Here is a 15,236-nt window from a genome sequence, read left to right on the forward strand (position 1 = left end):
CTCCCTACCCTCCGAGGAAGCAGTGTAGACAAAAAGAGCCATGAAGCCCCCTTCCTGTTCTGTTGTCTATTTTTAAAAGCAACACATCCTTAAAACAAAAGGATAAAATACAAAAGAAAATCATTGGTGTTCAAATCGAATACACTCTAACAATTTTTATGTAGGTCACATTTTGCTGAGAATCTTCTTTGCCATAATAGTTAATCTCGGGGTCTTGATTTAGGTTTCTTACAAATAGCAGCTACTACAAAGGGCAGATATTACTCTGTGACTTTACAAGAAAGTTGAAATTGTGATCAATTAAGAAAATATGTAATAACCTAGATCCCAAATGCCCAACCCTAATATGATCCTGCTCAACTCCCTTACACCGAAAGTATCTTTGCTAAAACAGATCTTGAACATAAAGAAACTCTAAAGTGAGGCGTGGGAGACAAAGACTGAATTGTGAATGAGAGTCAGAAAACAAGGCATATGCAAAGAGCAGTGGAGGGAGCCATGAGAGACGGTCAGGTTGGGTCCATCCAAGTCCCTTCTGGGACTGCTTCTGTAGCTCTTGACAAAAAAATGCTCTTTTTGTCTGGGACCAAATAATGCTGGGGCTGCTGGTGACCAAAGACGTTGCCACACGGAAATCACTCACCTGTGATGGAAAGCGATAAAGAGAAAAGACAGAGAGAGAGAAAAGGAGGGAAGAAGGTGAGGGGAGGCAGAGGGAGGGAGCACATGCAGGTGTGTAAGCATGTCTGTGACATGATGCTATCTTGTGAACCTCTGGATGCAGCCACACCTGAAGTCTTTTGATTGACCAGTTTTATCAATCGATGCGTTCTCTTTCCTTCAACTGGTCTGTGGCTTTCAATGGAAAGAACCTTAAGTAAAACAGGTCTAAGGAAGACCGAGCGGGGGGACACCAGAAGAAATGGAGCAGGGACATGGGCTGCGGTAGAACGGAAGTTAGAACAGTGCCTTTGGAGGAGTCGGGATCTACACGAGCTGCGGAGACCCTTTAAAGTGTAAAGAAAACAGCGACATTCAGGCAAATACTAAAAGAGATGGAAAACGTATCCTTAAAAAAATCTTCTTTGCCATAATAGTTAATCTCGGGGTCTTGATTTAGGTTTCTTACAAATAGCAGCTACTACAAAGGGCAGATATTACTCTGTGACTTTACAAGAAAGTTGAAATTGTGATCAATTAAGAAAATATGTAATAACCTAGATCCCAAATGCCCAACCCTAATATGATCCTGCTCAACTCCCTTACACCGAAAGTATCTTTGCTAAAACAGATCTTGAACATAAAGAAGATATCAGGAGATAAAGATAAGTTTATCTCCTGGACAAATGGCCAACATTGCTCTACCACTAAAATGCAACACTCTTCAGTATGATAGCAAACGTTTCGGGTGGATAAGAATCCTGCTGTATTATTGGAGGAGATATTCTATGAGAATAATTTTCTGCCAACTTCTTCTATTCCACTACATTAATAGGTTGTTAATTATAATAAAGCATGGAAGTTACCATGCCAAATAGTTAACAGGATGGGGAACAAGCAATAAACTTATGATCCTTTCTTGATTTCTTCCCGCTGAGAGTATCCATGAGTGCTAGACAAAAGGCGGGCATTTTCTTCATGCTACCTAGTCTGGAGACCTGAAAACATTTGTGCTGAGGTAATCATCCGGTTCGCTTTTCAAAGAATAATAAAGAGCTGTCCCTTATTCCCTTTCTAGAGTCACACTGACATGGAATAATCAAAGTAACCCATTATCAGAGAATTCTCTGCTTTGTTCAAATTACAAACATCAGTAGGCATCGCTCCTGGGAATTTAAAGAACAGACTAGTGCAGATGAGCTAGGCTTGTTGTTAGCAGAATAAACCAGATTCGCTTGATGCTTTGTTTTAACAAAGACAACATAAGTAGTGATTATAATTCATTTGGGTTTTGCACTGATCATCAAAATGCTGACAGTTACTTAAATCACTCACTGGGTGGAATAATCACCTTGAGAGGAACTGAGAAGATACAACTTATATTATCAAATGGAACTGAGTACATGAGACAAAGTGTGAACGGGCGTGGTAGAAGAGATCTTTGTCAGAATAACAGAGATGATTAAAGACATGAACTAGATAGTGATTGTACTGAGTACTCTTAGTGACACAAACACAACAGTTGAATTGTACAATTACAAAGTTGAGCATAACTCAGAAAGCGCCTTTCTTCCACCCCTCAACCCCCGACACCTCCACCTTTAATTCTGCCCAACCCCTGACCTATACATATTGCCGTCTTCCCCTTAAGAACTGGATCTCTGAAGGCAGGGTGTCTCCTCCTACACGCTTGTGGCATGCCCAGGGCCTGGCACCCCCAGGGTATGGTCCGTGGCTCCATCTGGGGCACGAACTCAGGACCTTTTGCATATAAAGCAGATGTACTAACCACTACACTATGGAGCCACCCCCACCTCTCTCTTTCTGAAAACAGTGGTTGCCAGGTTAGCCTGTGTGAATCTCTCAGCTACTTGCTTTAGAGGCTGTGTACTATCTTGCCTTATGGAGCCCTTGCAGAATAAACAATAAAATCAGGAATGCTATGCCACTGGAGCTTACATTTTTAAATATTAGGTATTGATGGCTCACCAAAAGAAAGAACACCTTCCAATCATCACTAATAGACCTACCCAGGCAGTCCTGCATTTGCAAGAGTCAAAGGAAAGCAGGAAAAGAGGCATCTGGTCCCTTTTCAGAGCTGTTTATTTTGCAATTAGCTGAAGAGAAATAAACTTTTTTTTTTTTTGTAAAATGGGGTGGGACTGGGAGATAAAATGGGCAATTTAGACGACTGCTTGTGACAGATTGCCTGATAGGATGGGAGTATAAAGCTGTGGGCCTTTCAAGGACACCTACTTATGTGGAATCTGCTCAGATCTAATACTGTGCCCAACCATCCTTGATACGTAGGTACATGCTCTATTCTTATAGATTCTGAGAATAAACATGTGTAATTTTATCATGAGATAAAAAGTATAAAAAATCAAAGTATAAATAAAAAGTAATATTTTAAAAAATTTCTAAAGCAGAATATATAATCTTGCTCAAAAGTCCTCCTCCTTCTGGCCATTTTCCTCACCCCCAACTGATCCTCAGGACAGCTACGTAATCAGCATGAGGTCGGAAGTGGTGAGCATTCAAGGACTCTTGAACTCTGCCTGCGGGTCCTGAATTTCAGGGAATAATTTACCCCTGTGAATCTCACCCACACCTCTTCCATCTCTACCCTTGAAACCATGGTTAATCAAGTAATTATAACTTTTCAAAAGACAATGATAATAACTTACTCTGAAGTTCACGTTCCAAATAATGCAAGTGTTTCCTCCCGATAATCTTCTAATAGTTAAGTTCAGAGCTGATTTTGTTTCTTTCACGTTCTTGCTGCTTTTTTGCTTTTTTTCCATCCTGTTTGTACCTCTCCATTTATACATTCAAATCTGTTATCTCCTTTATTCATTCTTCATATCATTTTCTTCTTTGCTTCTATTATAACTGCCTAACACATACTTATGAATGAATACCTTTAAAACGTATTTATTTTATAGTTATTGAATAAAGCTTACATGCCCTAAAGTTTTCAAATTATTTTTCTCTGAGTCATTAGTCCTTGATAGAAAAAGGTTTCACAGTTTTATATCATATCCTATTCCTTAATTTCCTTGAAATCTATAATTATCTCTCGGCCATCTCTTTTCCAGAGTAATTGTTTTTCTCATATTCTTCATTTTCTAGCACCTCAATCACTTCTACTATTCTCATTTTAGACACTTTTTCATTAACTTCGTATCAGTTAAAATGAAAGCATCAGCCATATGCTCAGCTCTGAGCCCTAAGACAGTTTCTACCCTGGAGAAGTTGCGAGGATAACAAAAGGTATTGCTTTCTGTTCCTGAGACACAGTGGTTCAGTCACAGGTGACTTTATGTTGCTAAGGTTTAACATCAAGCTACGTTAACATGGACCGTTTCTGCCTTCCCACGCCCTACACAGGGAAGCCGAGATTATAGTTCCTTTTGCAGAACTGCAAAGTATGGGACGTGCAGCACGAGCAGAAGAATTCTGGCAACGAATCTTCTGACAGCTTAAACAGGTCCCCACATGGTGATATGCATAAAGACACTCACGTTTCAAATGAAAGTACTTGGGCTGGTTCTCAGTTGTGCCCACAACAGCTCCCCTCCTCGATACTTACTCTGAGACGTAGAAAGACTGGAGAAAGCTGACTTTGTTCGACCTGCCAACCACTCCAGGCTTTCATGCATGTTGGCCAAAGCTTTGAGGTCACTGACGTCACGCAGGATGTCTTGCGGAGGGATTAATTTATCACCCAGGTTCCCAATAAGGACTTCTGACTCCTTGCCAAAGGCTGCCCTAAAAAACAAACCAGAGACACATTTCCCATACAGAAGGGACAAGATGGGCGTGGGCAATACTTTTCAAGACGTATCTAGCACGATGGTTGTTATACTCACTGCAGTGCAGCAGGCCATTTTCCTAGGTTTAATTTCATGAGAAAACTACCATATACCTGCTTAAAATTACTCTGGTAGGAGAGAGAGAGTTCTTGGTAGAAGGAAGCGACCCTGATGATTACACCTTCAACAGCAACAAGTAGGGGCTTGATGGGTCCCTATAAATAACTTTGATGCCTGTTCCTTCAGAGGCTTTTCCCCTTACCTCTCGTTCTCCTATGGAAGTTGAGGAAAGGCTTGGGATATTGCACATATACATTTGTGAGGGTTGTTGTAACAAATAAAACAACTAAGTTAATCTGGCATCTAGACGATTGTTTTAAAATGTTCAAAAGCAAAGAGGGCCCAGCCTCTTTAAGAAAGCAGGTTACAGGTGAGATGGATGATAGGCCTCATTCATTCATTCATTCATTCACTCACTCATTTGCTTATTCTAAAAAGGATCTGGGGCAAATAAACTATAAAGCGTTAAGGTGTTCATTATTTGGAAAGAGAAACCAGTAAAAATTAACACTGTGATCCTTTTACTGACTGGAAAAATATAGTCAGGTGGATTTCAAACAGAGTCTAGTGTCTTTAAGTTTTGGACAGCTGAAAAATCATGTTACATAGAGTTTCAGAAGGATGAAGTCAGAAGGGATCCTACAGACTATATGACGGAGCCACTGTACAGATGGAAAAATGAAGGCTCAGACAGTTAACTGTTTTGCCTACAGGACACAGCGTGGCAGATCTGGGACTCACGTTGTCTGATCCCCACAGCTGTTTCTTTCAACAAAAGATGCCTGAAAAGATAAAAGGTGACTGAGGATGTTAGGCGGAAATTTCAGGAAAGCTACACACAGGTGGGTAAGCAGAGCTGATGCTGGTGGAGGTTAGAACAGGCACCTGGAGAGCTTTGCCGAAGTCCCAAGGCTTTTACAACTCAAAACACCTTAAATGAGCAAAGGCAAAAGCTTTATTTAAGTAGAACGAACTGAATTAAGTTTTAAGCAAGCACTGATTAATAATAGCTGACATATAGTCAGAACGATGCTTAATAATTGACACAGGCATTTAGTGTCCAACACTACAGCAGACACTCAATGTTGAAAGAAACAACTGCTGTGAATTAAATGCGTATTAAAATGTTTATGCTACCAAGTAGTGACTCATGATTAGGCTTCTTATTGCAGAAGAAGGTTACACTTGTAAGGAAAAGTCAAATTGATGGACTGAGCTGGGTAAGTCATGGCTGTGGAGACAATACAGTGCAGTGGATGGAGCACAGGAACCTTGAGTGTACATATAAACCCTGCTTGGTGGTCTTGTGAAAAGTCCAGGGGTGGGACCCAAAATCTGCATTTCTTACTAGTTTCAGGCTGCCCGTCTGGGAAGCATGCGTCTTTTGAGTTCCCATGGGTTAGAGTAGAGCACAGGCTTCAAAGTCAGGCAAATCTGGATCTCAACCCTGAATCTGCCACTTACTTGCTGTGTGATGCTGAGCATTATTAGCCAGGGGTAATAGAACTGACCTCGTATGAAGTGATGTGAGAGGTGGACGAGGTGACTTTTAAAATCTTTACTGGGAAAATTTCAATAATTACAAAAGTAGAGAGAAGAGTATTATAAATCCCCATGTAGCCATTGCTCAAGTTCAATTATTAGTAACCCACAGTGAGTCTATCTTTCATCTATCCTCATCTACAACTCCTCCCCCTTGGAGCATTCTGAAGTCATTCAGATGATATTAAGTGCATAACACAGTGCGTGGAACTTGGTGAAAGCTACTAAGTTACAGCAATTATTATTCTTAGGTCTGTTGAAATGACTGGTTTATTTAGTGTCGACCCAAGGTACGCTATGATGAATGAATGGAAATAGATAAGAGTAATCAGGATTAAATAAATTAGATAGCAAGGGCTACTTTTAAAATTTAACCTCGTAACATTGTAGCAAATGTCACCCTGTCTCAGAGTCCGGACTTTTCTCAAAATCTTTAAGGGGTAAATTACTGTGGCAGAAACCATTGGTTGCCTACTAAGCATCCATTATCCAGTGCCTTTTTTTTTTTTTTTTTTTTTTAAATCAGATGCCTTCTTAGTAAAAGGACCCTGATACCATTGGGGTCACCATGTACCAAACCTAAAAACAAAATAAAACAAACAACAACGACAACAACAAAAAAACCCCACTCCGTTTTCCAGCCCCTCTTGCAGATGAGGTGGTCAATGAGATGGCACCTGACATCAGTAGATGGGCTTCCAGAAGAGCTCTTTCAGGCAGTCTCATTTGTCAAGGACTCTTTTACCTTCTCCCTTACTGGAACACAGCCATTGCAAGTGACGTTGCAGTAGCTCTCCTTCAAATATCAGGTGACCTTGAGTATGAAAATGGTGCTGAGAATAATGGCACTAAAGACAGGAGGGCACGGGTGCATTGGTGACACCCCGGAGCTGCAATGCAGGCCCGGATCATACTTTCTGGGCTTCATGTTATAGGAGAGAAAATGAAACCTTGTCTGTTTAAGCCAGCGCTATTCCAAGTTTTTGCTACGAGCAGCGAAATGTAATTTCTAACTGACACAATTATCTAATTAGCATAAGTGATGTCATCCTCAGAAAACTTTCTCTGAATTTAAATATCCCTAAAATCGAGTTACTGGGCAAAGCAAAACAATGTCTCCTCCATGATTTGAGCCCAGCAGACAGTTATAATATCTTCCCTTCGGCTGTCACTCAGTCAAGTTGTAAATATTTAGTTTTCTTAATCTGTCCTTATATATCAACTCTTGCAGCCCTTTAATCATCTTTGATAGATATAACACAAAAAATGCCTCGGAGCTAGGCGGTTAAAAAGCAACAGGGGAGGAAGACAGCTTTGAAAACCAGGCTTGCAGCCATTTTTATGCATGTAGGTGTAACCCTGGGTAGAATGTGACAATCGAGACAAATGTATTTATGTAGAAGTCTAATCTCCTCCTGCGGGATCTGAGGGCCCCGGGCATGTCTGCCGTGAGCTTCCAGCACTCAATGCCTATCCCGTTTCCCTTTGCTCACTGAGATTTGCTTAACCTCCTCCGAAGGGAGAGCAATAGACTGAGAAAAATACAAACTGCCTCATGTTGAATACATAGTAGACATCTCATTTGACAGGAATCCATAATCACCCCCTAACAACCTGGAGAGAGCACAGAAGCCATGACACTGAGAATAAATGATTGACAGCTAGAACCATTTCACACACAAAAAATCATTCCTTCGAGGATTGTGTGTGTCAAAGAGCTTGGTGGACGGATTTTATGTATTATAATAACCTTAAAGGGATGGTTCCAGCTGCCTGACTACAGATTTTTTTTCTAAACCCTCTAACTTATTAAAGAAATTACGGTATATCTATACTGTGGAAAAGTATGCAGTCATTAGAAATTACACAGTAGAAAATTCTTGATACCATACAAAAATGTTGTATATAGTTTATTCTTAGCCATGATATATAGTTGAGCACAATAAGCTGTTATGAAATGGTACAAACTGTATAACATTAAAAAAAGAAAATAATTACACATTTATATGAACTAAAAAAAGATTGGATATCTGTTAACCAAAATGTTAATTATGTGACTAGATCATGCTTTGTGCTTCGTATTTTCTAAGTTTTCTCCAAAAAACATGTTTACTTTTTAACTAACAATACATATTGGAAATCACACGACAGATGAGAAAACCTTTCGAATGGACACATCGAGAATTTCAGCATGGAAGATTGGAGGGTGTGGGTATTACAGCTACTTGAACCAAACTGGGAGGCAATGAGTGGCTGGTCTGAGGCTGGTTGGGACGGTGTCCCCTGCAGGGGGTCTCACTGTCAGACCATCTACCACCCTACAACTGGGCCGATACTGCTTCCTCTTCCTAGATCTAAATTTTACTTATTCTTTATCTTCTGCACATTATTTAATGAAAACATATGTATTTTTGAGTGAAATGGGCAGCAGAATCATGATTAACTTGAGAAGACAAAGTAACAGGTACTCAGTAATTGCCCAAAGATTATCTGACATAGCCAGGAGCAGAAATCGGAGCTCGAAACTTACTTGTTGTAGGTGCTAAGCCCCATGGGAAGAGTCACCGTCATCATTAGCAGGCCAGCATGCTCACACAGAAGCCTTAGAAACTGAAGGGTGTTAAACCTTTTAAGCTTAATTTTACCACACAACTAGAATCTTTAAAGAGCTCGATCGGATGAGAATCTTGCCAAGAGTGTAAAACATACTTAACTTCATTTTACCACACAATCATAATCTTTAAAGAGGTCTGACAAGAACTCATTTAAGAGAATTTTGCCAAAGATGCCTCAAATAGTCTCCATTTAGTCTTTAAATAATTGTGTTATCCACTGAAATCTTAAGAAGGCAAAAAAAAAAAAAAAATCTGCATTTCAGCAGGCTAAATGTACTTATGAGAGGAACATCACAAATAGCTTCTCAGTGATTTGCAGATCTGTGCTATATTTGGTCACATAATATATATGTTCAGACTCACTGCTCCTTCTCTCTGCCCCGCTTCCTGAATCACCCACCACTGCTTCCTACTGCTGAATCCTGCTGTGAGGCAGCTGCCCCAGGAGCCTAGGAAACAGTGCAAGAGAGCCAGTTCCTCCATGACCCAGAACAGAGTAGGGGGAGGGCGAGGCCCAAAATAAGTTATCCTAATGGGTGCGAGGTGGTCTTTCCCAGTTACTTCTGAGGACTCCAGATATGAGGAATCACACCGACTCGAAATGGAGGACTGTGGAGATCCCAGACTTGAGTCAGGCTCAGGAGCCTGACTCCCCCTTGCTGGGGAGAGGAGGAGAATGACTTTATATGCGATGAATAGTTACCTTATACTAAGCAGAAGTATGAAGCTTTAAAATATAGGTAATGATGCAGAAAAACAAAAGGGGTGGATCCTAAAAGTCCTCGGCCAGTTTGCCCTAAGATCCACTCCCGCCTTTCCCTTCTCTGATCTGCACCGGGGAGAAGGGGAGCTGACCGCGCCAGCTGCATGCCAGGCGCCCAGCTGAGGCCCTGGTGGGACGTTGCCGGGCCCAGGGAAAGGAGAAGCCAGGGCATCTGCGCCCCTCCCTCTCCTTCCTGGGTGATGTCTCCAGCAACCAGCGACAGATGCACCTCCTCCCCGGCTCCAGCTCCCACCACGCCTCGGCTTCCTTTGCGCGCCTCTGTGCAGGAAGTGCCTCCTCCGCTGGCATTCCAGCTTAAGGGAGGTGGTGGCTTTCTGTGTTGCTACCCTATGGGTTACCTGAATGTCCCCTGTTGGACACTCATATCCTCGTTAACCTGTATAACCGATTCCCTACATTAAATGCTCTCTGAGGTAAGTACTGGAAGTGGTTTATGTTTTCCACGTTAGACTGTGACTTATAAAAGACCTGCTAAGGACGTCTGACCATATTCAGTGCTACTGGGATCTGAGGAAATGTTTTGGCATGGAGATTAATTAGTTCTGTAGAACAGATAGCCAAACTGACACATGTCAAGGTGACCTGTTAAGATTATGTAGTTATTATGTGTCAGTGCCTAAATGAAGAAGGTTAGAAAAAAGTCAGGTCACCTCACCTAGATTCCTAATAAAACCAACTCATTCTTATGAGATGTGACAATGACTTCCATTTATCACTTCTGCTTTTTACAAATGCTCCATCTGCAACACTTTCCAAACCTGTCTAATTTGTCTGTGTCAGAAATAATGAGGGTAGGACCGTTCTGATGGCTTCTTTAATTAGGTTTTAAAAATCTGATCTTGGCTAAACTCTCATAAATAGGAAGTAATAAAATAGTCCAGTTACCTTGATTACAATATTATTTTTGTCCTCCTAGAAACTGCTAAAACTCATCACTGAGTCTGTCCTTCAATGGTTTCCATGCATGTGCATTCATCACACTATCATGTGAGGAGCTACTTTTTATATTTAATAAATAATTCCTACTCTTTAGAAACTTGTCTCCTCCTTCAATAATCACAATCAAGGATTTTTCGTTTGCTTTCCTTGCCTACTATTCTCCTACCATTCAGAAACCTGCAATGCTCTCGACTGCCTAGATGAGGCTGAGCAGTCTACATTCTGTATAGAGGCAGGACAGAGGTTGGGGAGGGGCTTCGGGGTGTTCTTCGCAATCAGGATGAATATGTGAAATATTAGCAACTCCTCCCACGATCTGCTTGGGATTTAGAAAAATAATAATTTTTTTTCCCTGGCTGCCGGGAAATTGGGGTTTCTGGGATCCTACCCCCTCAGAGATGACAGCCAGAGAAATTAAGTAAGGTGTGTTTTTAAATCAGCTTGCTCACTGGAATAGACACAGAACAGTAGATTTATGGATTTAGAGGGATCTTGGTAGGAAGTCTAAACCAGTAATACTTGCTGTGGCTTAAACAAAATACCTGCTGCCAAAGTCTACCCTCAGAGATTCCGATTTCATTGGTCATGGGTGGGGCTCAGGCATGGGCATTTTCTAAAATAACAGCTTGCGATATCATTCACATACCATAAAATTCACCCTTTTAATATGCCCAGTTCAATGGTTTTTGGTATAGTCACCGTTATACAATCACAGCACGATCAATTCTTTTCGTCACCTCGAAAAGAATCCCTGTCCCCATCAAACTTTGCACTCATCCCCAGCCCCCATCCCTAGTCCCGGGAAACTGCTAATCTACTTTCTGTCCCTAGAGATGTCCCTGTTCTAGACATTCATGTGAATGGAATCGCACAATAGGCTGTCTTTTGTGACTGGCTTCTTTTACTTAACATGGTTTCGAGGTTCATCCATGTTCAAGAATGTAACACGATTTCATTTCTTTTATTCTCAAATAATATTCCATTGTATGAACATACCAAATTGCATTTATCTATTCATCAGGTGATGAACATTTGGGTTGTTTCCAACTTGGGGCTATTATGAATAATGCTGCTAGGAACATTCGCATATGAATATTTGTGTGGATGCATGTTTTCACTTCTCTTGGGTACATATACCTAAGAGTGGAATTGCTGGGTCATATGGTCACACTGTCTTTAACTCTTTGGAAAAATGACAGATTGTTTTTCAAAATGACTGCACCATTTTACATGTCCACTGATAGTAAGGAGGTTCCAATTTTTCCATATCCTTGCTGACACTCTGATTACATGTCTTTTCCTCCTCTTCCTCCTCCTCCTCATTATTGTCACCCTACTGGATGTGAAGTAATATCTCACTGTGGCCTCAATTTGCATTTCCTTGATGGTTAATAATATTGAGCATCTTTTCATGTGTTTATTGATTGACCATTTATATATCTTCTTTAGAGCAATGTCAATTCTGATCCTTTGTTCATTTTTTAACAGGGTCATTTGTCTTTTTATTACTGAGTCATCAATATTATTGAGTCATCAAGATGTTTACTAGGAATCCACCATTACCCAGGCTCTCTTCTAGTTCCTGTAGTGGGTTCGAGCCCAATAGAATGATTTCATAATCTGCTAACATGCCATGACACAGAGTTTGAAAAATACTGTGTGAAAGTCTGCCTGGCTCTGTGAACATGTTCCTTGATTAGGTCTCCTAAAGATGGCAAACATTTCTCAGGTATTTTACAGAGAACCTGAAGCACACAGAGGAAGACATGCTCATTTGCACACTGTAGCAAAGGTGGGAACAGAGCTAGAGCTGGTCTTGGTTTACAAATCAGGGTCACAAGCCACACTGCCTGTCACAGGTGGTAGTGGCTTTAGTGTTTTCTTTTGCCCAAGGCTCAAACAACTTCCCCCCTGCCCAAAGGCATAGAAAAATTGCTTTTGATTGTGGAATTAGACTTTCCTGAACACTCAACTGGTAAGCAGTGCTAAAGGAGGGGGCATACACAGATCTTTAAATCTCAGAGTACAGTCCCTTGATAATAATAGGCACTTTCCTACTTTTTAAGACCAGAATGCTTGATTGATGGGCAATGGCCTAGCAATAAAGTAAATCAAAAGCCTCCTAAGGGAAAACAATATTTGTTCCAGCTCCTTGATATGTTTATAATCTACAAACGATTCAAGAGTTTCTGTGGGGCAGAAGGAGGACACAAAACTCTTAAATTCAACATGAGAACTCTGAAAGGAAAAGAGGAAGATGAGTAAATGAGCACGCGTGAGGAGTGGCTGGTGAGGAAGGGTGGCTGAGTGGATGTGGCCTCGACTAAGGATGGACACGGTGCTTCAGCTGGGTCACAAGACATCCCCGTGCAGCTGGTCAGCTTGAGCCAGGGGCCAGGTTTAACAAGGATGACGAGCCTTTCCACCAGCGGCCCGCTCCTCTGACCATTTAATTAGCTGCCTCGGTGTTCATTTTAAATTATTATTTTTTTTAAATGGAGGGACAATGCTCTAAGTCTGTTTTTGAGTCACAGGATATTCGCATATACTTGCATCAGGAAAACGGGCTGAGAGACTTTTATTAAGAGAAAAGAACCATGAGGGGTGTAAGAGCCATCTTTCCTAAAAGGAAATAAAAATCTCTTCCAGTTTTTCCATTATTTTTGTCATGTTCCTAAGTCACGCTACAGCAGGTGAGATGCCAGTAATGGCAACAAGAGATTGTTAAATACTCAGAACAGAGAAAACGGAATTGCTTAATGCAATCACATCTTAGCAATGCTGGAATCCTTGCTGTTTCTGAGGCTTCCTGGAGAATGAAAGCAGCTACTTGCCCCGAACTCGCCCATCCCGAGCTTGAATCTGAAAGTGTAACAAAAAGGAAAACATACAGGCAGGCCAAGGAAAGTATCTGCAGTCAATTATGACCACCTTCAAACATTTAAATCGCTGTGATGTGAAAGCACAGACTGACTCACCACCAAGTGTCCACGTTAGAGAGATAAGGATATCTTATCTGGTATTATTACTAAAGGGTATTGCATTATCCAATGCACATACTTTTGGTACATTTACCACCGTTCTTCCTTTCCGCCATCAAGCTCTCCTTCCAATTGTGCCTGATGCAGTGACTAAATGTAAGCTATCAATGAGATGGGAAGAGAACGAGAGGTGGGGAGGGAGGGAAAGAGGGAGGTCGAGGCAAAGTTTTTTACAGAAGAATGCCAGCTAATAAACGTTTCAGACAGCTCATCAATGGATGCTAAAACTATTGGTTGAAATGTTGTTAGAAAATAGAAAAATCATGAGATCACGTGTTATCGCCACACAGATTACTAATTAACCTCAAAAAGAAATAAATGTACCTGACAATGGGGAGATCTGGCAGTGACCGCCTTAACCAAACGGTCAAGTTTGGCACTGCCAGCAGCAGCACAGGCAGACTTTATGTGGAGCGAAGTGGGAGTCACAAAACTTCACCTACGTGGGATTCTTGACAGAATTGTTCAATCTGTTGGATAAATTCAGGTCTCTACTTGATAAACGGCTTAGACTCTTTATCAAAGGAGTCGTCATGAGACTTGTAGATCAGTGGAACTCATCAGAATTAGTGGAACTCAGAACTGCATGTCACATGACAGTATCAAGGAACTGACCACATTTTCTTACAAAAACAGCTTTAAAATTGACGGCTGTGATTCTGAGACATTAAACATATGATGAATGTTTATAAAAAAATATGTTGTAAATGTAAACATACTAAAACTAGAACCCTGAGGAGCAGCTAAAAAAAAAAAATAAAATTACATTCAAAATTCCACAAACTGGACAGAATGCTGTAGGTGTACTGATTATACAAAGGGCTCCAATCTAAAGTGTAAATAAATACACTACATAAAAGCACTTTAGTGACATTACATATGACCTAAATATGCTAATTAAACTGACATTACATATGACCTAATATGCTAATTAAAACAAACAGACATGCACACTATAAAATCAGCCTACATTCTATAATCAAAAGTTGTCATTTACGGATAAGGGATGGAGGTAAAGAAGAGTGAGGGGACCTGCTAAAGACACAGAGAATTTAGGGGCAAGGCAGAGAAGGAATCCAAGGCTCAGTCTCAAGGTTTTCTCTACAGATGAGTACACGATGTATCAATGAGTAAAGACAGTGAAAAATTCCATGAAAATCGATACGGGGTAACAATGAGCAAAGAGCTTATTGTGAAGCTGCACATTATTTCCAGGCTGATGGTACCTGCTTGGAGTTCTGAACTAGACTCAGCCTGGAATAAAGTTGCACTGAAATGCTCAGTTAGCCTGGAACATAACCGAATGTATCTTTCTTTAGCCAAGCCACCGAAATAATCCTGGCTACTAAGTTTCTTTATTGGATGTTGTCAAGCAACAGCGGATACAAACAATAAGGTACAAGGTGTGTGTTTTTTTTTGTTTTATTTTATTTTGTTTTTCTGCAGATGCTGAGACTCTCAGGGGTATGCAGATTTTCTGCCAGGAGTCACTATAAATTATGCATTTATTCCAACAGCAATAATTTTCCATAAAGAACATTATTTAAGCTTTAAAACAGATTACCAATAATAATTAAAATAACCAATAATTACTTACAAATTCAACATTTACTTTGGTTTTTCAACTACTAAGAATGATTACAGATGTAAAACTCAAAATTTATATAGCACTGAACTTCCTCGTCTGAGTAGTCCAGCTTACTGACCATTCTGGTTATTTCTCAAATTGTCAATTTCCTTTAGAAGCAGCTAAGTCTATTGAGAGCAGACACAGAGAACA

The 15,236-nt window shown here is 40.6% G+C and overlaps 1 protein-coding gene across 1 annotated transcript in view; it reads right to left on the bottom strand.

Annotated features, from left to right (window-relative positions):
- Positions 1-15,236, bottom strand: part of EXOC4 (exocyst complex component 4) — a 640,998-nt gene that overhangs the window by 97,139 nt on the left and 528,623 nt on the right. The window contains exon 14 of the mRNA XM_039860921.1: positions 4,253-4,431. Within this exon, the coding sequence (XP_039716855.1) occupies positions 4,253-4,431 (179 nt within the window). The remainder of the gene's footprint in view (positions 1-4,252; positions 4,432-15,236) is intronic.

This window comes from Pteropus medius, unplaced genomic scaffold (assembly GCF_902729225.1).
Source record: "Pteropus medius unplaced genomic scaffold, Ma_sr-lr_union100, whole genome shotgun sequence".
Taxonomy (NCBI): Eukaryota; Metazoa; Chordata; class Mammalia; order Chiroptera; family Pteropodidae; genus Pteropus; species Pteropus medius.